General features: G+C 39.8%; 1 protein-coding gene across 2 annotated transcripts in view; it reads left to right on the plus strand.

Moving 5' to 3' along the window:
* The first annotated feature begins 5,129 nt into the window (after window positions 1-5,129).
* Window positions 5,130-22,597, plus strand: part of LEO1 (LEO1 homolog, Paf1/RNA polymerase II complex component) — a 34,210-nt gene continuing 16,742 nt past the window's right edge. The window contains exons 1-6 of one of the 2 annotated variants that reach the window (XM_055537958.1): window positions 5,130-5,287; window positions 14,434-15,195; window positions 16,995-17,099; window positions 19,657-19,751; window positions 20,758-20,903; window positions 21,632-21,716. In XM_055537958.1, the coding sequence (XP_055393933.1) occupies window positions 5,230-5,287; window positions 14,434-15,195; window positions 16,995-17,099; window positions 19,657-19,751; window positions 20,758-20,903; window positions 21,632-21,716 (1,251 nt within the window). In that variant the 5' untranslated portion in view covers window positions 5,130-5,229. Of the gene's footprint in view, window positions 5,288-5,642; window positions 5,662-14,433; window positions 15,196-16,994; window positions 17,100-19,656; window positions 19,752-20,757; window positions 20,904-21,631; window positions 21,717-22,597 lie in introns of those variants that run through there. The other variant, XM_055537959.1, reaches the window with a different exon arrangement.

The raw sequence follows: 22,597 nt of genomic DNA on the forward strand, positions 1-22,597 counted from the left end.
GTTGCATTCTGGTGAGAGCTGTCTTCACTGTTCATAGCAAAAGGCTTCTCACTGTGTCCTCACATAGTAGAAAGGGCTAATGAATTCCATTCCGTGGGATCTTTTTAAAATAAGAGTATTAATCCTTTTAAAATGACCTAATCACCTCCTGAAGGCCATATCTTCTAATATCATCAATTAAGCACAAAAATGATTTCAACATGAACTTTGTGGGGACACAAACATTCAGACCACTGTACTAAGAAACCTTTTTCGACTAACTCCTAGGGATATTAATCATTTTCTGGCTCCCCATTCTTCAGCACTTGAATATAATGTCAGCTACAGTGACTACACTAAAGCCTTTGACTGTGTGGATCATAACGAACCGTGGAAAATTCTTAGAGAGATGGGAATACCAGACCACCTTACCTGCCTCCTGAGAAACATGAGTGTGGGTCAAGAAGCAACAATTAGAACCAGACAAAGAACAACGGACTGGCCCAAAATTGGAAAAGGAGTAACACAGGCTGTATATTTAACTTATTTAAGTTATGTAACTTCTATGCAGAGTACATCATACGAAATGGTGGGCTGGAATCAAGATTGCTGGGAGAAATATCAACAACTTCAGATATGCAGATGATACCACTCTAGTGGCAGAAATGAAGAGGAACTAAAGAGCCTCTTGGTAAGGGTGAAAGAGGAGAGTGAAAAAGCTGGTTTAATACTCAGCACTCAAAAAACTAAGATCATGGCATTCAGTACCATCACAGCATGGCAAATAGAAGAGGTAAAAGTGGAAACAGTGAAATTTTATTTTCTCAGGGTCCAAAAACACTGGAAGGCTTCCCTGGAGGCTCAGCAGTAAATAATCAGCCTGCTATGCAGGAGATGCAGGAGACACCCATTGATTCCTTGGTCAGCAAGATCCCCTGGAGGATGGCATGGCAACCAACTTCAGTATTCCTGCCAGGAAAATCCTGTGGACAGATGAGCCTGACAGGCTATGGCCCATGGGGTCAGAGAGTCAGACATGACTGAACAACTGAGCACATAAAATCACCACAGATGGTAAGTGCAGCCATGAATTTAAAAGATACTCCTTGGAAGGAAAGCTTTGACAAACCTAGACAAGATATTAAAAAGCAGAGGCATCACTTTGCTGATAAAGGTCCATATAGTCAAAGCTATGGTTTTTCCACTAGTCATGTACGAATGTGACGGTTGGACCATAAATAAGACTGAGTGCTGAAGAACTGATGCTTTCAAATTGGGGTGTTGGAGAAGACTCCTGAGAGTCCCTTGGACTGCAAGGAGAACAAATCAGTCAATCTTAAAGGAAATCAATATTGGTTTCCTTTAAGAAATCAATTCAAAGTTGAACTGGAAAAGTCATTGGAAGAACTGATGCTAAAGCTGAAGCTCCAATATTTTGGCCATCTGATGGGAAGAGCCGATTCATTGGAAAAGACCCTAATGCTGGGAAAGATCGAAGGCTAAAGGAGAAGGGGGTGGCAGAGGATGACATGGTTAGATAGCATTACTGACTGAATGGACAAGTATTTATGCACACTCCAGGATATGGATGTGGAAGACAGAGGAGCCTGGCGTGCTACAGTCCGTGGGGTCACAAAGAATCAGACATGACTCAGCAACTGAACAACAAACTGGCACTTGCCACTTACTTCTACAAAAATTAAATTATGTGCTGCTGCAACTGCTGATTTTCAACACTCCCTGAAAGGAGCTCAGGATGGTGAGCAGAAATGAGGCACTCTGTGCTGGGGGTGGAGGAACTGGCAAAACATGTGTTCAGATATCAAGATAATTTCAGGAGTCAATTTATGAGTGCAATTCTTATATCACTTCATATCTAGAAAAGCACCAAAATCCTTCACAGTGATGATTCTCTTTCATGCATAGCAGAAGCTTCTGGAAAAATATGTGCTTGACTACATGTACTCCCCCTTCACCAAAATCACATATATACTGTTATTCCCCCTCTACCTCTTCAGAGCAGATTCTCAGAGCTATCTGAGGCTCTGTCTCCTAGGCTGCAGTCTTCATTTTGCCCCAAATAAAGCTTAATTTGCAACTCTCACGTTGTGCATTTTTTTTAAAGTTGACAGTAGTTCAAAGCGCTTCTATATATATGAAAAAATCATCTTTGCTCTTATTTTTACATCTGCATAGCACCCACTGCAGGGACTCAATTCAGTAAGAAATCTAATAAAGGCAGATGATAAGTGAACGCTCTGTGTTTTCCAAGAAATGAGCTGCCCCATTGTTCATTCGGGGCTTCCCAGGTGGCACAGTGGTACAGAATCCATCTGCCAATGCAGGAGACTCAAAAGAAGTAGGTGCGGTTCCTGAGTCGGGAAGATTCCCTGGAGTAGGAAATGGCAATTCACTCCAGTATTTTGCCTGGAAAATTTCACGGACAGTGGAGGCTGGTGGGCTACAGTCCATAGGGTCATACGACTGAGCACAAACACAAGCACACACTGTTCATTTGCTGCTGGAGAGACTTTGGGAATTCTTCTCTTTAGCTTAGATCAAGCTGTGCCTTCTAAAGGCTAACTCCATCCACAAAGTACTCAGAAATGAGCCACACGATCCTCCCATGGGGTGGCAGTTTACCATAAATGGAGTGAATTTGCAGTTAATGTATTGTTTAATCAAACTGTTGTTTTTCCTCTAAGTCTTTCAGATGTTATACAAACTTTATAACAAATATTTCTGTTTTGCAACTTGATGGAAGCATAGATTTTTATCAATTTTAAAGATAGATACCTTATAGAAGTGTTTGTAATGTTACACTAATTGTGTCATGTTATTTGTGTTGTTAGCCAACCTAGTTTAATCTTTGTTCTTTGACTAGTGGGTATTGGTTACTATTTTGAGGATCTTATGAAGGCAGAACATGGGAAAAAGACAAATTCTCAAAAACTGGAAAAAAATGATAAAGCTATCCTGGAAATGTTTTATCCAGTTACTCACCTAACATATGAGATTTTCCATCCCTAGAGCAAAAGAAAAGATTATCTTAATGAATGAATAAATGAATGAATCTTAATATCCAAAGTTAAAGTAAAACACAAACCCAATAGGAAAAACCTGTCCAGCTCTGCTAGTAAATGAAAAGGTTATTTGAACACTGTAAACATCAATGATAGTGATCTGGGTGTAACCTCAGGCAAGCACTACCTGTGACTGATTAAGCTGAAATCTAATTAAATGTGTTAGATCCTGTCTAAAGACAACTTGAATAGAAGAGCAATGTATAGCAAAAACAAACAAACAAACAAAAAACAAATCAAGGAACCAGAAGTTATTTGTTTTGCACTATTCATATGAGATAAACACATTAATTCTGCTAGTCAAGGTGGGTAGGGTGTTTCAGCAGGCCTCACTGTAATTCAATTTGTTAAGATTTAATCAATGCTCTTTTCAAGGATAGTATTCCAAATGATATTGAAACTGAATCACAATCACATAGAATACTGGTTTTTCCAGCATTCCAGAAAGTTTTAAAGCGATCCCGTCTACTTACTCTTATATTACCCATTTTATACACAATAGCTCTAGGATAACATACTCAGTCCCACTTCTTGTCCATTTAAACCTTATCAGGCACTCCAGTTTACAACAAAAATATACCTCATAACCTCCAAACTAAAAAATCTACTGTTGCCTGTCCAAGATCAAAGCCCCCATATTGAGCTAATCAGATAATATCTTAACACTGGATGTACATTTCTGAAAATTCAAAATTCCTAGAAAAGACCTAGTTGTTTAACATATCCAAGTCACTTCATTTCTTTGAGCTTCTGTAAAGCAAAAGGGTTTATCTAGCACTGACCTATTAAAAAATTCTATTACTGCCTGATTTTATAATGTGCAATTGTTTAGCCACATTCCCCAGCAAAATTAGTTTTTTTCCTGAAAAAATAAGTCAATGGAATCGAAATTGTGTTTTTCTAGCTGCAGGCTGCAAGCCATTAAATAAATCACGAAATCAATTTAGTAGATGCACTGCCTGTCAGCATAAAACAAAACAAGCTTAAACAGAATAAAATAAAAGAGAATAGGAAATCTCAGGTTGCATCTTAGTAATCAGTACTGTTTTGTGATTATTTGTTTCAATTTTATATAAAAGTGTGTACCGGGTTAGGATGGCACATTTTTGATGTCTGACATATGGTACTCTAGAGTTGTGGTCTGGAGAAGGCAATGGCACCCCACTCCAGTACTCTTGCCTGGAAAATCCCATGGATGGATGAGCCTGGTGGGCTGCAGTCCATGGGGTCGCTAAGAGTCGGACACGACTGAGCGACTTCACTTTCACTTCTCACTTCCACGCATTGGAGAAGGAAATGGCAACCCACTCCAGTGTTCTTGCCTGGAGAATCCCAGGGACGGGGGAGCCTGGTGGGCTGCCGTCTATGGGGTCACACAGAGTCGGACACGACTGAAGTGACTTAGCAAGCAAGCAAGCAAGCAAAGTTGTGGTCAGACTGGTCAGAAGATGACCCTTTCAGGGGTATGAGAGGTCCTTACTCTCCTCTTCCAATCACACACATATGTGTGTGTGAGGACAGATTTTCTTCACAAGCTTCAACCAAAACCTTTCTCAAGATTGAATGCAGAAGCAGGTATGAGAATTCAGCTGTTTTCATTTGAGGCAGATACCAAAGACGCTTTCAAAACTGTAAATAATTCCACTCTTCAATTTTCAGAAATAAGTCACTTAAAATCTTAAAATGCTATTTTATGTTAACTCGTTTATTATTGTACAACGACGTTTTAAAATTTCTGCCTTAATTACTATTACAGTAAATATCAATAGATACAAGCCACATAAACAAAAGCATTTTGAGTCCTCAACAATTTGAGAACAGCTGATCCGTATAAAACAAAGGACTGCAGGCCTGACTCCAGGCAGGTTTAACACGGTCACAGGTCCTTCCTGGGAGCCCCCAAGTACCACCCCCTCCACTGACACTCAGACCTGATATACCCAGGTGAGAATCCTCGCGAATAAGAACAGATATTGACGAAGGGCGGGGTTGCTGGACGTAAGAGCGTGGGCAAGTGCGGGTTCAAAGTGCAAGCGAAAACAAGCTTCCAGTAGAAAAGGAGACTTTTTAGCGAATCTTTGCGACACTGTCGCGTTTCGTTGGTTCCGTGCCGTAAACGCAGTCGGGGAGCCGCTCCCGGTCAAGACTGCGGCGGACGTGCGCTGCAATGGCGGATATGGAGGACCTATTCGGGAGCGACGCCGACAGCGATCCTGAGCGTAAAGGTGGGGTCCGCAGGGCTTCGGTGGAGGCGAGCGTGGTGGGCCTTCTCCGGCGGGAGTCCTACAGCGACCCGATTCCGGGTCTGTGAACGCTCTGGCGCCGCTGGCGGATGGCGCTTCCTCTACTTCTGCCTCAGCGCCCCCTGCCCTCCCGGCGGTGCCAGCCTTTTCCCGAGGGAGGGGATGAAGGGACAAATGCAGAGTGTGTGCCTCGAGATTCTTGATGTCCATCGAGCAAGCCGAGCCCCCTAGGCGCGGGGCAGGAATGGAGGCCGGTGAGCCGGCGCAGCGACAGGAGGAACCTTAGAGTCCTGCTCTGTCCTGCCTTGCACATGGACTATTGTGAATGAATGGAAATTACGTGTTCAGAAACATGGGTATGGACAGGATGAATTTGCAGAGGGGCTCTGATTGTCCTTTTGAATGAAACCAGAACGTGGCGTGATGGAAAGTTTAAAATGTCTGGGTGAGAAGACTGGCAAGGTTACTGGGGTAGGGCTGCATATAGGTGTTACGCGATGGAGATAATGTGTCCTCCGAAGAAGTGAAGTCGCTCAGTCATGTCTGACTCTTTGCGACCCCATGGACTCTAGCCTACCAGGCTCCTTCGTCCATGGGATTTTCCAGGCAAGAGTACTGGAGTGGATTGCCGTGTCCTCCGAGAATCTGTACAAAACTCTAGAATTTTCTTTGAGTCGGTGGTATTAGATTGGGGAGCATATGAAGTCTGTGTTTGGAGAGAAGGGATGAAGGATTTGGTGATGAAATGAATTAATAAGTGTATGTTCATGATGCAGGGGAGCACCAAGTGGAATCTGGTGTGAGGGCTCTACCAGGATGGATGTCCTGAAGGTTCTGGTCAGGATAGATCTGGAAGTATAGAGCCCTTATACTAACTCTTGTTCCACTTACTTTTCTAATGTTTTTATTACCCTATCTGCTGTATTTGTCCGTATCCCATTCACCCTTCTAAGGAACCGGAGCCATGTGAACCCTGGCATCACTCACTTCCATGAAGTTCATTCATTCATCCTTTATAGATCCTCTATCGTGTTATAGCTACTTTGCTAAGTGTAGGGATTATAATGATGCAAAGATCATCACCCTCCCTCAGTTAACTTCATCGCTTAATACATAAATAATTGAATAGGTAGAAGCAGTAGTGAGCGTTTGAAGGCCTCCTGCAGAGGTGAGGGTTGGAAATGGCCTGCTGCAGGGACAGGGGCACTGGCAGCTGCAGTCCTGGGAGGCATGGGTTGACGTAAGTCCTTTTGGGAGGTCCCCGGTGGTCCTAACATAGAGCCTGTAGACTCCAAGACTGGGTTGCCTCAGTTGTTACTGTTTGTCACTCAGTCGTGTCCAGCTGTTTGTGACTCTCTGAACTGTAACCCACCAGGCTCCTCTGTCCATGGAATTCTCCAGGCAAGAATACTGGAGTGGGTTGCCATTCCCTTCTCCAGGGGATCCTTCTGACCTAGGGATTGAACCCACATCACCTGCATTGCTACATTCTTAACCATCTGAGAGTTGTTAGGCCAAACAGCTATCAGGGAGGGAGCACAGCCCAACTCATTAGCAGACAATTGAATTAAAGATTACTCGGCAAAGCCCTGCACCGGGAGAGCAGGACCCAGTTTTCCTCCCAGCCAGTTCCTCCCATCAGGGAACGTACACAGTCCATCAGACGGCAGACAGAAGCAAGAACTTAATAATCCCACAGCTTTCAAAAGAAAACCAGGATCACAGAAATCTAACCAAAATGATCACATATGAAACTATGAGCCATGCTGTGCAGGGCCACTCAGAATGGTCAGGTCATGGTGGAGAGTTCTGACAAAACGTGTGTGGCCTGTGGGATCTTAGTTCCCCAACCAGGGTTTGAACCTGGGCTATGGCAGCCAAAGCTCTGAGCTCTAACTACTAGACTGCCAAGGAATTCCCAAGATTTCCTTCTTTTTTTATGGCTGGATAATATTCCTTTGTATATATGCCATATTTATAGTGGCGTGGATAATATTTTGTTGTTTGTATGCACCACATTGTCCATAGATGGACATTTAGGTTTTTTCCATATTTTGATAATGCTGCAGTGAACATAGGTGTGCATATATTTTTTCAAATTAAGTTTTTGTGTCCTATGGATAAATACCCAGAAGTGGACTAGTAGATCATATAGTAGTTCTGTTCTTTTTCTGAAACATTTCCGTATTGTTTTCCATAGTGACTGCACCTCTTTACAATCCTACCATTAGTGTACAAATGTTCCCTCTTCTCCATATTCTCTCCAACACTTGTTATTTTTTGTCTTTTTGATAATAGTCATTCCAACTGTGGTTTTGATTTTCATTTCTCTTTCAATTAGTGATGTTGAGCATCTTTTCATGTACCTATTGGTATGTCTTTTTTGGAAAAATGTCTATTCAGGTCTTCTGCCCATTGATATGTATATATATAATATGAGTTCTTTATATATTTTTGGTGGTGTGCTGCGATTCGTGGGGTTGCAAAGAGTCAGGCATGGCTGAGTGACTGAACTGAACTGAATCCTTTATCAGATATATGATTTGTGAATATTTTACCCTATTCAGTAGATTACCTTTTCATTTTGTTGATGGTTTCCTTTGCTGTGTAGAAGTGTTTTAGCTTGATATGTCACACTTGTTTATTTTTGCTTTAGTTGCCATTGCTTTTGGTGTCAAATCCAAAAAAATGATAACCAAGGCTGATGTCAAGGAGCTTACTGCCTATGTTTTCTTCTAGGAATTTTATGGTTTCAGGTCTGAAATTTAAGTCTGATCCATTTAGAGTTAGATTTTGTGTATGGTGTAATAAGATAGTGGCCCAGTTTCATTCTTTTACATATTGCTATCCAGCTTTCTCAACACCATTTATTATTCTTTCCTCATTGTGTATTCTTGGCATGCTCCTTTGTTGTAAATTAATTGACCATATATGTGTGGCTTTATTTCGGAGTTTTTTATTCTGTTGCAGTGATTTATGTGTCTGTAATACAGTTTGAAATCAAGGGCATGATGCCTCCAGCTTTATTCTTTTTTTCTCAACATTGCTTTGACTGTATGGGTTTGTGTGTATGTGTGGTTTCACACAAATTTTAGAGTTCTTTGTTCTATTTCTATAAAAAATGCCATTAGAATTTTGATAGGGATTGTGTTCAAAATGTAGATTACTTTGGTTAGTGTGGATATTTTAACAATATCGATTGTTCCAATCCATGCGCAATCTTTCCATTTATTTGTGTCTTCAGTTTCTTTCATCACTGTATTACAGTTTTCACTGTACAGGTCTTTCACCTTTTTTGGTTAAATTTATTCCTAAGTATTTTATTCTTTTTGTTGCAGTTATAAGTGGGATTATTTTCTTAATTTCTCTGTTAGCTTATTATTTATGTATAGAAACACAACTGTGTATTGATTTTATATTCTGCAACTTTACTAAATTTATTTATTAGTCTTGAAGAAGGAAATGGCAACCCACTCCCGTGTTCTTGCCTGGAGAATCCCAGGGACAGGGGAGCCTGGTGGGCTGCCGTCTGTGGGGTTGCACAGAGTCGGACACGACTCAAGTGACTTAGCGACAACAGTTTTCTGGTGGAGTCTGTAGGACTTTCTATATATAATGTGTCATCTGCAAATAGTGACAGTTTTAGTTCTTTTCAATTTGGTTGCTGAATATGCCATTTTTATGTGAACAATGTAGTGGTATTTAGTACATTTAAAATGTCCTGCAGCCACCACCTCTGTCTAGTTCTAAAACATTTTCATAACCTCAAAATAAAACACCACACCCATTGAGCAGTTACTTACCATTTGCTCCTTTCACTAGCCCCCATCAACCACCAATCTGCTTTTTACGTCTGTGGATTTTCTATGTTCTGGACATTTCATATAAGGAGACTCATACAACATGTGGCTTTTTGTGTCTGATTTCTATCTCTTGCCATCGTGTTTTTGAAATTCATCCCTATTGTATGTATCAATACCTCATTTCTTTTAAATGATTGAATAGTATTCACTCTATGTATATATCCCAGTGTTTATTTAGCCACTGGTGAACATTGGGTTGTTTCCATCTTTTGGCTATTTAAATAGTGATGCTGTGAACATTTGTTTACAAGTATTTGTGTAAGTGCCTATTTCCAGTTCTCTTGGGGTGGAATTTTATATATATATATATATATATATATATATATATATATATATATATATACGTAGGGGTGGAACTGCTGAGTCATATGATTCTTTGTTTTACTTTTTGAGGCGCAACCAAACCATTTTTGGACCAGCCAACCATTTTTGTAACCATTTTACATTAGCACCCGCAATGTTTGAGGGTTCTATTTCTTCACATCTTTGCCAATATCTATTTTACCTTTTCTTTATCCCTTTTTAAAATATAGCCATCATTGTTGGTGTCAAGTGATATTTCATTGTGGTTTCGATTTGCATTTCCTAATGGCCAATGATGTTGAGCATCTTTTCATGTATTTGTTTCATGTTTGTGTAACCGTGGAGAAATGTATATTCAAGTTCAATGTCCATTTTTTAAAATGGGTTGTTTGTTTTTTTGTTGTTGTTGTTGTAAACATTCTTTATATATTCCAGATTGTTGTTGTTCAGTCACTCAGTCATGTTCGACTCTTTGCGACCCCATGGACTGCAGCATGCCAGGCTTCCCTGTCCTTCACCATCTCCCGGAGCTTGCTTGAACTCATGTCCATTGAGTCGGTGATGCCATCCAACCATCTCATCCTCTATCATCCCCTTCTGTCTTCAATCTTTCCCAGCCTTAGGGTCTTTTCTAATGATTCGGCTCTGAGCATCAGGTGATCAAAGTATTGGAGCTTCCGCTTCAGCATCAGTCCTTCCAATGAACATTTAGGGTTGATTTCCTTTAGGATTGACTGGTTTGATCTTGCAGTCCAAGGGACTCTCGAGGCTTTTCCAACACCACAGTTCAAAAGTATCAATTCTTCAGTGCTCAGCTTTCTTATGGTTTAGCTCTCACATCCGTACATGACTACGGGAAAAATCATAGCTTTGACTAGGTGGACCTTTGTCAGCAAAGTATTGTCTCTGCTTTTTTAATAAGCTGTCTAGATTTGTCTTAGCTTTTCTTCCAAGGAGCAAGCATCTGTTAATTCCATGGCTGCATTCACCATCTGCAGTGATTTTGGAGCCCAAGAAAATAAAGTCTCTCACTGGTTCCAAGAAAATAAAGTCTCTCACTGTTTCCATTACATATGCGTCATATATATGGTTGGCAGATATTTTCTCCCATTTTATAGGTTGTTTTTTCACTTTCTTGACAATATCCTTTCTTGCACAAAAGCTTTTCATTTTGAGGAAGTCCAGTTTATCTTGTGTTGTTGTTTATAATTCCTTCATTTTTGAAGAATAGTTTTGTTGAATATAAAGTTCTTGATTGACTCAGCACTTTGAATATTTCATCCCATTGCCTCCTGGTTTTTATGGTTTCTGATGAGAAATCAGCTGTTATCCTTACCAATGCTCCTTTGTATGGGATGAGTTGTTTCTTTTTTGCTGCTTTTAGGATTTTACTTTGTCTTTTAGGTGGTTTGATAATGATGCGCTTGGGTGCTGTCTCTTTAACTTTATCCTTCTTGGTATTTGTTAAACAGCTTCGATGTGTATGCTCATGTCTTTCATCAGATTTGGGAAGTTTTTGGCTGTTATGTCTTCAAATGTATTTCCTGTCCCTTTCTCTTTTTTTCTCTTCTTCTGGAACCCCCATTATGCATAGATTGGTACACTTGCAGTTTTCTTACAAGTATTTTAGACTCTTCATTTTCTTCATTCTTTTCTCTCTTGTTCACCAGACTGGATAGTCTCAATTATGTATCTTATAAGTTTCCTGATTCTTTCTTCTTCTCACTCACGTCTGTTGTTTACCTCTTTAATGAATTTTTCATTTCAGTTATACTTTTCAACTCCAGATTTTCTGTTCAGTTTTTGGAAAAATAATATCTGTCTTTTTATTGATATTCTGTATTTGATAAGATATCATTTTCATTGTCTGGGCTTCTTTAGGGACAAATTGTAACCTTTCTTTTACATGTATGGGCCATACTTCATTGTTTCTTTGCAGGCATTATAAGTTTTTATTGATAATTGGACATTTTGAAATTATATTGCAGGCAGTGGCACCCACTCCAGTACTCTTGCCTGGAAAATCCCATGGATGGAGGATCCTGGCAGGCTGCAGTCCAGGGGGTCACTAAGAGTCGGACATGACTGAGCGACTTCACTTTCACTTTTCACTTTCCTGCATTGGAGTAGGAAATGACAACCTACTCCGGTGTTCTTGCCTGGAGAATCCCAGGGATGGGGGAGCCTGGTGGGCTGCCGTCTATGGGATTGCACAGAGTCGGATAGGACTGAAGCAGCTTAGCAGTAGCAGCAGGACAGCACACTCCCTTCCCCACCCCCACCCCCAGCATTTATTGTTGCTATTTGTTGTAGTAATTATTGTTGACTCTTTTGAACTAATTTTGTAAAGTCTGCAATTTTTGTATGTGACCACTAAAGTTTCTGCTCCATTAGCTTAGTGGTCAGCTAGTGATTGGACAGAGGTTTCCTTATATGCAGAAAAAGAAACAACAGCAATCACAGAAGAACTTCCAGATTTCACAGGTTGTCTCTGTTTGTGTTAGGGCACGGTTTCAGCACTCCAGCAAGTAGCTTACGCCCTGTCTTTGCTTTCATTTCTTGCTTTCATGGAGCCTGAAGGTCAACCAGAAGTGAGGTCTTAGGGCTCTCTTGGTTCTTTCTTGAGCATGTGCACAGCCCTGGGGAAGTGCATGGCTTTCCAGATTGCCAAAACTATATGGGAGGGTTTTATTTGTTTGTTTGTTTCATTTATTGTGGGAGGTTTTTTTTTTTCTCTATAATGAACTTTTGATTTTGTATTAGGATATAGCCCATTAACAATGTTGTGTTTGTTTCAGGAGAACAGTGAAGGGACTCAGCCATACATATACATGTATCCATTCTCCCTAAAACCCCCTTCTCATCCAGGCTGCCAAATAAAGTTGAGCAGAGTTCCATGTGCTATACAATAGGTCTTTGTTGGTTATCCATTTTGAGTATTGCAGTGTGTACATAATCTTCCCAAAGTCCCTAACTATCCCTCCCCCCCAGCAACTATAAGTTTGTTTTCTAAGTCTATGAGTCTCTTTCTGTTTTGTAAGTAAGTTCATTTGTATCATTCCTTTTTAGATTCCACATATAAGGGATGTTATACGATGTTTCTCCTTCTCTGACTTATTTCACTCAGTATGACACTCTCTAGGTCCATCCGTATTGCTGCATATGGCCTTATTTCATTATGTTTTAATGGCCGAGTAATATTCCATTGTATATATGTACCATGTTTTAGTCCATTCCTCTGTTGATGGACATTTAGGTTGCTTCCTTGTCTTGACTGTTGTGAATGGTGCTGCAATGAACATTGGGGTGCATGTATCCTTTCAGATCATGTTTTCCTCTGGGTATATGCCCAGGAGTGGGATTGCAGGGTCATATGGTAGCTCTATTTTTAGTTTTATGAGGAATCTCCATACTGTTCTCCATAGTGGCTGTACCAATTTACATTCCCACCAACAGTGTTGGAGGCTTCCCTTCTCTCTACACCCTCTCCAGTGTTTGTTGTTTGTGGATTTTTTGATGATAACCATTCTGACCTGTGTGAGGTGGTAGCTCATTGTAGTTTTGATTTGCATTACTCTAATAATTGTCAGAGAATCTTCCTTGGTGGCTCAGATGGTAAAAGCATCTGCCTATAATGCAGGAGACCTGGGTTCAATCCCTGGGTCGGGAAGATCTCCTGGAGAAGGAAATGGCAACCCACTCCAGTACCCTTGCCTGGAAAATCCAATGGACAGAGAAGCTTGGTAGGCTACAGTCCATGGGGTCGCAAAGAGTCAGACACAACTGAGCGACTTCACTTACTCATTCACTCAGTAATTAGCAATGTGCACATCTTTTCATGTGCTTGTTGGCCATCTGTATGTCCTCTTTGGAGAAACATCTATTTGGGTCGTCTGTCCATTTTTCGAGTGGGTTATTTGTTTTGATGCTGTTAAGTGTCATAAGCTGTTTGTAAATTTTGGAGACTAATCCCTTATTGGTCATATCATTTGTAAATGTTTTCTCCCAATCTGTGGGTTGTCTTTTCATTTTGCTTATTGTTTCCTTTGCTGTACAAAAGCTTTTGAATTTAAATAGGTCCCTTTGTTTATTTTTGTTTTTATTTCCATTATTCTGGGAGATGGATTGAAAGAGCTCTTGCTGTGATTTATGTGAGAGAGTGTTCTGCCTGTGTTTTCCTCCAGAAGTTTTGTCATCCTTTTAAAATCCTTAACTCCCCATATTATGTCACTCCTCAGCCTTTTCATGGAGAAGGAAATGGCAACCCACTCCAGTATTCTTGCCTGGAGAATCCCAGGGATGGGGGAGCCTGGTGGGCTGCCGTCTATGGGGTCGCACAGAGTCAGAGACGACTGAAGCGACTTAGCAGCAGCAGCAGCAGCAGCCTTTTCAACCAAGCTTTTTAGTTAGTCTATTGTTTGCCCTAACTGTTATTCATTGTCCCAAGCAGACACAACTAATACATCTACCTGTAAAATGTTTTGAGTAGCCACCGTAGCAACAAGAGTGTTCCAAGTTATGTGAGATAAAGTCAAGTCCTTTGAGCCAGTCCCTTCAGTGATTCACCAGACAGATCAGAACTAACAACCATGATTCTTTGCGAATGAGGTGCTGTCTGCTCCCTCCATTAGTGGCACATGGGCCAGAAATTCAGGGTATTATATTATCTTCAAGGCAGTGTTGACCAAGGGGTGGGTTGGGGGCAGTGGGGGGTGGGGATAGGGACCAGAGTATGTTAGAAGATCCCTAAGTTCTGTGTTTTTACTGAGATTCAGCTTTTTTTTGTCTCATTAAACATTCCCCTGGTTGTTGCAACTTTTATTTTCCAGAGTCTGAGAAGATAGATTCTAACAGCTTTTAAGAAGTTTTTTCCTTGCTTTTATGTTGGGATGGACTTTTAGTGTTCCTTATTCTGCCTTTTTTTTTTTGCTTACATCACCCTGTGTTTATATGATCCCATAGATTCTGACTCTGGATCTGGCTCGGATTCTGATCAAGAGAATGTTGCTTCTGGCAGTAACGCCTCTGGGAGTGAAAGTGATCAAGATGAAAGAGATGACGCAGGAAAACCAAGTAATAAGGAACTGTTTGGAGATGACAGTGAGGATGAGGGAGCCTCTCATCATAGTGGGAGTGATAATCACTCTGAAGGATCAGACAATAGATCAGAAGCTTCTGAGCATTCTGACCATGAAGACAACGATCCATCAGATGTAGATCAGCACAGTGGATCAGAAACCCGAAATGACAATGATGATGAGGATGATGGTCATAGATCAGATGGAGGGAGTCATCACTCGGAAGCAGAAGGTTCTGAAAAAGCACACTCAGATGATGAAAAATGGGGCAGGGAAGATAAAAGCGATCAGTCAGATGATGAAAAGATACAAAATTCTGATGATGAGGAGAGGGCACAAGGGTCTGATGAAGATAAACTGCAGAATTCTGATGATGATGAAAAAATGCAGAACACAGATGATGAGGAGAGGCCCCAGCTTTCAGAGGATGAGCGACAACAGCTGTCTGAGGAGGAGAAGGCTAATTCTGATGATGAACGGCCAGCAGCTTCTGATAATGATGATGAGAAACAGAACTCAGATGATGAAGAGCGGCCACAGATATCTGATGAAGAGAAAATGCAAAATTCTGATGATGAAAGGCCACAGCCCTCGGATGAAGAACACAGGCATTCAGATGATGAAGAGGAACAGGACCATAAATCAGGTAATACACTTATGAGAACCAAAGTGGTTTAGTAGAAGCATTGAGGTACAGCGGGGGCTCATTGATTCTTCTTACAGTCCCACCTTTAGTACTCTGGTTTTTCTCTTTTGTTCCTTAATTTCAGCCTTTTCTAACTCTATACATTTTACTCGTAAACATTTTGCTAATCCGTGTATTATTTCTGTCTATTCCCCTTGCATTTCATTAATGATAGATCAGGAAGAAAAAAATTTAAAGAGGAAAGTCTTAGAGTAAGGTGTATAGTGCTAAAGTAGCTAGATAGTGAATAGAGTTAGTTCCATTTTTGTGGGTAACTGAAGAGCATGCCCCAGATGAGAATAGATGTGCCTGGGGGGGAAGTTATAAAAATTGAATTGCAAGATTGTTTCAAGAGCATCAGTTATTTTTCTCTTATCATTGTATCCTTTGGGGGGAAATCTGCATTGGATACCAAATTGTAAGTCAGGAGGTTGCCTGAGGAGCATGATATCCAGAATGACAACACAGGCTGGATGATCTCAGTGAGTTATGATAGCCTGACACATGCATCCTCATCCTGGGGAGATGCGCTTGCATTAGAACATTCATTCCCTGAAGACAGCGGGAAACATGGAGCGGAACTTTGGCTTTTGGATTCCTTTTCATAATAGCCACTTACACTGTTTTCTTGAAGTTAACACGTTCTTTATATAAAATATTAAAACAGTTAACCATCTGATTTCTTTGTGTTATACAAAAGTCACTTTGATTAAGTTGGAAGTCTTCCTGTAGTAATGTCTGGGTTGCTTCATTTTTATAAGTAATTGATTATAATTATATATTGGTTCTGTCTTGTTAGAGAGCTGCAGTATGGGGAGTGGGAGGTCTTTTCCTCTGGAATACATACCTCAGGATAGCTTTTAAGATTGCATTTTAACATTATTTAGGAGAGGAGGTCAAAAAGTTTCCAGAGATGGATATAGGTCTATATAGACTATAAAACTGTGGTAAGTATTCAATAACTAATTCTGGGTAGAGTTATTTGTACTGGGAATACCCAGAATCATTAAGGCTTACGCACTACTTCCCAAATACTAGCAGACTAACATAAAACTAAGAGTGGGAGTCTTGTCGCTGGTCATCCTCCTTAACTAGTTCTACAGCGGTTGGGTTGAAAATTGCGTGAACAGTTGTTCCATCCAGAAATGACATATTCATGTCTTCCATTACAGCGTATTTCCTTCTCTTTTGTCTTCTGTATTGAATGATATATAAATTTAAAGTTTCAGAACTGCTTTTCTCATTCTCCCAAGTTTTTCTGCTCACAAAAACCAATGTTCCTTTTTTAATTTTATTTCAAAATTAACCATAGTAAGTTGATTTGTTTGTGTGTATGTCGAGTTCTCTTAACATTAACGCATGTGTAGATTTTTGTAACCATCACCGCAGTCATGATATAGAAAGGTTCTCTCAGCCCTAAAAAACTCCCTCTGTCCCGTTTGTAGTCATACACTTCCCCAGCTGGGACCCTTAACAACTCCTGCTCTGTTCTGTCACTGGAGTTTTGTCTTTTTGAGAATGTCATCTTATAATGAAATCAGACAGTAGTGGCGCCTTTTTTCTTTCACTTTCTGTAATGCATTTGAGATGCATCCAAATCGTTACTTGTATCGGTAGTTCATTCTTAGTTATGACTGAGTAATCTTCCATTGTATGGGTGGTCCATAGTTTATCTATCTCCAGTGTTGCTTTTCAAACACAAAAAATCAAAGTGGTGGTATGACTGTGATTATGCAGAACTTCTGATTCTCCTCTTACAGAATCTGCAAGAGGCAGTGATAGTGAGGATGAAGTTTTACGAATGAAACGCAAGAATGCAATTGCATCTGATTCAGAAGCGGAGAGTGACACTGAGGTACCAAAAGGTACTCTACTTACTTCTTTTATATATCTATATTTCCATTCCTCTCTCTGCGTTTAACTGTGGTACATTCGCAACCCTGGGTGTTTACCCCCGACTGCAGGACTCACAGAAAAGAATGTGGATACGTTTAGTGTACCCAGGGAAGTTGTACAGATATGAGAAACTGCTCACACTTAAGTAGCTGAAGGACCTGCTTCGTTTGTAGTCTGAGTGAGTCTGCTGTTAGGGGCCCGAGGCTCTGTTGAGGAGGAAGTGGCATTGCCTGTTCTTCAGGTTGAATCGTGACAGTTCCAGGACAGCTTGTTAGCTTGTTCTTAGGTTCTTAATAGGTTAATATGAGATGAAGAAGCTGATTCTTCAAGCTATTTTAGATGAAGAGTTCATAAAAACCCAGTGTTAGATAAGGTAGGTTTTTTGTAAGGATATAAGATCTGCCTGGACTTCCCTGGTAGCTCAGCTGGTAAAGAATCTGCTTGCAGTGCGGGAGACCGGGTTTGATCCCTGGGTGGGAAGATCCCCTGGAGAAGGGAATGGCTACCCACTCCAATAGAATAGCCTGGAGAATCCCCGTGGACAGAAGAGAAGAGCCTGGTGGCTATAGTCCATGGGGTCACAAAGAGTCAGACACGACTGAGTGACTTTGAGGGGGTTCCCTGAAGCTCAGATGGTAAAGAATCTGCCTGTGATGCAGGAGACCAGGGTTCAATCCCTGGATTGGGAAGTTCCTCTGGAGAAGGGAATGGTAGTCCACTCCAGTATTCTTGCCTGGAGAATTCCACGGATAGAGAAGCCTGGAGGGCTACAGTCTATGGGGTCGCAGAGTCAGATATGACTAAGCGACTAACACACACACACACACACACACGAGATCTACCTGTTTATCTCTATGTATGACTACATTTCAAATGGCAAATTATTATACAATAAAGATGTTAGTATAAAAGTTACAATAACATAATTTTGATAATTTACACAGCCATTATTGTGCTGAATGGTAGTTAGGCATTAATGTTAAATAGCTTATATAAATTATCACAAGTAACAGTATAACTAAAGCAAACATTTAGCAGGTCAACTAGAGAGAAAAGGAGACAGCTGGACAGAACAACAAGCTCTGGGATTTACTTAAAGATCTTTGGGTCTATAACTCCTAGTTATGTACATGGACTTGGGAATCAGATAACCCAAGTTAGAATCTTTGTGGTTCTACTTTCCAATTGTTTGATTTTGGTTAAATTAATTACTTACTAAATTTCAGTTTCTGATCTGTTAAGAGAGAGATGATGCTATCACCTTAAAATAGTGTTGTTGTGAGAATCAGATATATTAATTACTTTATTTTGTTCACATTTATTGAGAATCTGCTTTGTACTAGTACTATTCTGTGCACTCGGAATGTAGCAGTAATCAAAGACGTCTCCCTGTAAAATCCACATTCTGTTGGGGTCAGGGTAGGGTGGAGAGACTGATGATAACATGGTAAGTAAATGAAATATATAGCATGTTAGATGGTGATAAAACCTAAGAAGAAAATAATCAGGTGGGCACATGAGCATAGTCTGGAACCAAACCTGAGATATCTCCAAGGTATTCCTGTATTCCATGGTCTGGATGTATCAGTTTATCATTTACGAACCGAAAGACATCTTGGTTGCTTCTAAATTTCGGCAATTATGAGTAAAGCTGTAGACATTTGTGTGCAGGTTTTTGTGTTGATATAAGTGTGTACGTCCTTTGGGTAAACACCAAGGAGCACAATTTCTGGGGCATCTGGTAAGAATATGTTTAGTTTGGTAAGAAACTGCAGACTGTCTTCCAAAGCAGGTGTGCCATTTTGCATTCCTACCTGAATCAGTGAATGAGAGTTCCTGTTACTCCACATTTTTGCTGGCATTTGATGTTGTCAGGGTTCTGAATTTTGACCATTTTAATAGGTTTCCTTCTCTTTTTCAGTGGTCTGTCCTTTACCTTCTCTTAGTGACTCACTCTCATGATTTTACCCTAGACCATGTCATTACCAAAATTGCAACGCTTCTATAATCTGTTTCAAGCAGTCTACCTATTGACCACCCTCCTATCTTCCTGTCATCTCCTTTACTACCCCACTTTGGTTTATTACAGATTATAGTTGATGTTATTGTTTTGCCTGTTTTTGGGTGAAGTTCTTCCTGAGAGGAAGGGAGCCTGGGTAGACATGACCTGTAATTTTAAAACCTGAAGGATGACGTGGAGAATAGGCCTGTATGGTGTGCTTAAGCCCCAAATTTGAGTATCTGGACTGTAGGAGGATATTTGGGCTCCTGAGGAATAAAGGAAAGTGGAAAAACAGTAAGTAAAGGAGGAAAGGAGTGCCTCCTGTGAACTTTGCACTTCACTGGATTTGCCCTCTTCCTTTGCACAGACACTCTAGTTAGATCCCTGAATGCCAGGCTCAGAGTTGTGTTTGGGTGGTTTCCAGGTGCTGGGTCTAGGAACTTTAGGAATATGTTGAAGTGATAGCTTTGAAGAATCATTGTTACAGGTATTAAACACTGTGCCTTTTTCCTCTTGCATTGAAGATAATAGTGGAACCATGGATCTCTTTGGAGGTGCTGATGATATATCTTCAGGGAGTGATGGGGAAGATAAACCACCCACTCCAGGACAGCCTGTTGTAAGTAAAATTACCAGTGAGAACTGGAAGAGAGAACTAAGTGTCTCTTTTATGCCAGGAAGAGGAAGTCGGTAACTGAATTGCAGTATGGAAATACAGTGAATGTGTGACTTCCTCATTTATGTAGAGAACTCCTGGTTATAAAGAGGATTAGAAAAAACTGTCTTGAAACGTCCTTCCGTGGAATACTACTCAGCAATAAAAAGGATTTATAGATGCAGCAACTTGGATAAAGTTTACTGATAAATGAAATTTACTGATATATGCAGCAACTTGGATGAAGTTCCAGGGAATTATGCTGAGTGAGAAACAGCCAGTCCCAAAAGGTTAAGACTGTATAAATCCACTCCTATAACAGTCTTGAAATGACAGAATTATAGAAATGGAGACAAGATTAATGGAAATTACAGCAGCAGAATGAGGGCAAGAGGGAAGTGGATATTGGCAATAAAAGGGCAGCGTGAATCCTTGTGGTAATGGGAATGTCCTTTATCCTCCTGGGTCAGGTCAGTCTCCTGGTTGTGATATTGTACTGTAGTTTTTGCAAGATGTTGTCACTGCGGGAAAGATGATAGAAAGAAAGAACTGCCCAGTGTGAGGTGGGCCCACACCTTAAGAGACTAGACTGCACGGACCTGTGAATTGAATAACATTTATTTGAATGTTTTTCTTGTTCATGTCAGCAAGTGTGTTTTGTTGATAATTTTCTCTAATTTTAATTGATAAAGTGACTTCATATTCAAGTGTCTGTTAATTTAACATTTCTGTTGGTGAGTATGTGGAAGATAGATTTATCATAAAAGAGATGTTTTCTTGCTTTGATGCTTCTAAACCGATCTTGTTTTTCTGTGGGGGTTTTGGGGGGTTGGTTGGTAGGGATGGATAATAGCCCTGAAGTCATGTCTCATTATGCTTCTTATCTTCCTAAACGATTAAAGTGTGGAAATGGAGCTGGACCATCTCTAAAGTCCCATCAAGCTCTAAAATTCTGTGACTCTTTTACTAGGATGAAAATGGATTGCCTCAAGATCAACAGGAGGAGGAGCCAATTCCTGAGACCAGAATAGAAGTAGAAATACCCAAAGTAAACACTGATTTAGGAAATGACTTATATTTTGTTAAGCTGCCCAACTTTCTCAGTGTAGAACCCAGGTAAGGGGATCAGTTGATAGTTTTTTAATATTGGATAGGAATATGTAGAATGTTGATATTTTTCTTACTTTGTATAGATTGACTAGTCACAAAATGGAAAACTGGTTATATATCTCTGAAAAAATAAAAACCAAATATATCCTTTTATAGAAAAAGTATGGACTATTGGTAAAGGAGATTTATAATGCTTGTAGTTGTTTTTAGCAGTCTGTTACTTTCTTATGAATTAACAGGTGTCACTAGTCTTGGGTGTTTCTGACTAATGAAGCCCTGAAAAAACTGAAATTGAGAGTAGTGAAGTTTGCTAGAAAAACTGCAGATGTCCTCTATAGCAGCCGTTGTGGATCTAGAAAAACGAAGGGTTTGGACTGTTAAACAGCACTGATGGATATTATTCACTAAGTTACATGCAAGCTCTTTGTGCTATTTAAAAACTTGTTCCTAGCAAAACGTGGAAAGCTAGGATATACGTGGCCTACTTGTTCAGAGACTTACATAAGAATTAAGAGTACTTGAATATTTCTCCTTGCTTGCTCTTTATTTCGAGCAATATGTATTAATACCAAATTTCAAGAAGGTGCAGTAATTTGAATACATCCTTATAGTTGAACATGAAGATAGTTGACTATTATGATTTTTAGTTATTAGGATTTTTTAAAGTTGCTTTATGTAGCAGGAATATTTCTTACAAAATATGACTAATAATTTATTTTAAAAACAATTTGTAGACCATTTGATCCTCAGTATTATGAAGATGAATTTGAAGATGAAGAAATGCTGGATGAAGAAGGTCGAACCAGGTTAAAATTAAAGGTACCATTTTGTGCTTTACCCTTTTCTTTTTTTCTTTTATAAAGTAAAACCTGGGGATACTAACTTGAGACTTAAGCTTTTGAAAATGATCTCTGTTTCCTGTGTGGTCAACAAGTTAATCGTCTACCTTTTCAGAATAGTTTTTAGAAAGAAAATAGCATAGCTTTTTCTCAAAAAAAATCACAAAAAAAACAAAAGACATCACTTTTTTTATCACTTTTTTTTTTTTTTTTGCTCTATTACATCTTTTGGTGCTTTAAAAAAATTATTAGCTACTTTCTTCATAATAAGTTGTACTGTGGTTTGTGTTTAGAACAGCTCCCTCCATATTTGTTTTGGGTTAAGTTCTAGCAACTTCCTGCAAGGGGAAATTATCTTCAGGTTCTTTGATCTACGGATGTACAAATCATATACAAAAGAAGAATTTATTACTGGTACTTAACACTTCACCACATGGGTGTCTTTGTATTTTTCCAATTGTTCGTGTTCACTATTAGGAGGGATTTTTATTGTGCTAAATTCCTATTAATGCTTCTCTTTGAGATCTTGTACTGTCTGGTTACTCTGTCCAAGGACGGCCTCTAATCTTCCTTTAATCAAGGAGGATGTAGGTTTAAGTAGAAGGTTTAGAGCTGAGTTGTAGCACAGTAACAAGAAACAGTTGAACTCATGATACCAAAACTGGTACTATGCATTTTAAATTCTTAAATCTGAAGATTTCCTGTAAATACTTTCTTTTTTTTTTCCAGTAGATATTGTACATGGTATTAAAATATTAAGAAGTGAGAGTCCGGCCTTCTTAGAATTCAGGGGCTGAACTTTTAGAATAATTCCATCTTTTCAAGTTTAATGGATCCATAAGTACCTAAAGAACCTTGATA

This window comes from Bubalus kerabau, chromosome 10, assembly GCF_029407905.1.
Source record: "Bubalus kerabau isolate K-KA32 ecotype Philippines breed swamp buffalo chromosome 10, PCC_UOA_SB_1v2, whole genome shotgun sequence".
Taxonomy (NCBI): domain Eukaryota; kingdom Metazoa; phylum Chordata; class Mammalia; order Artiodactyla; family Bovidae; genus Bubalus; species Bubalus kerabau.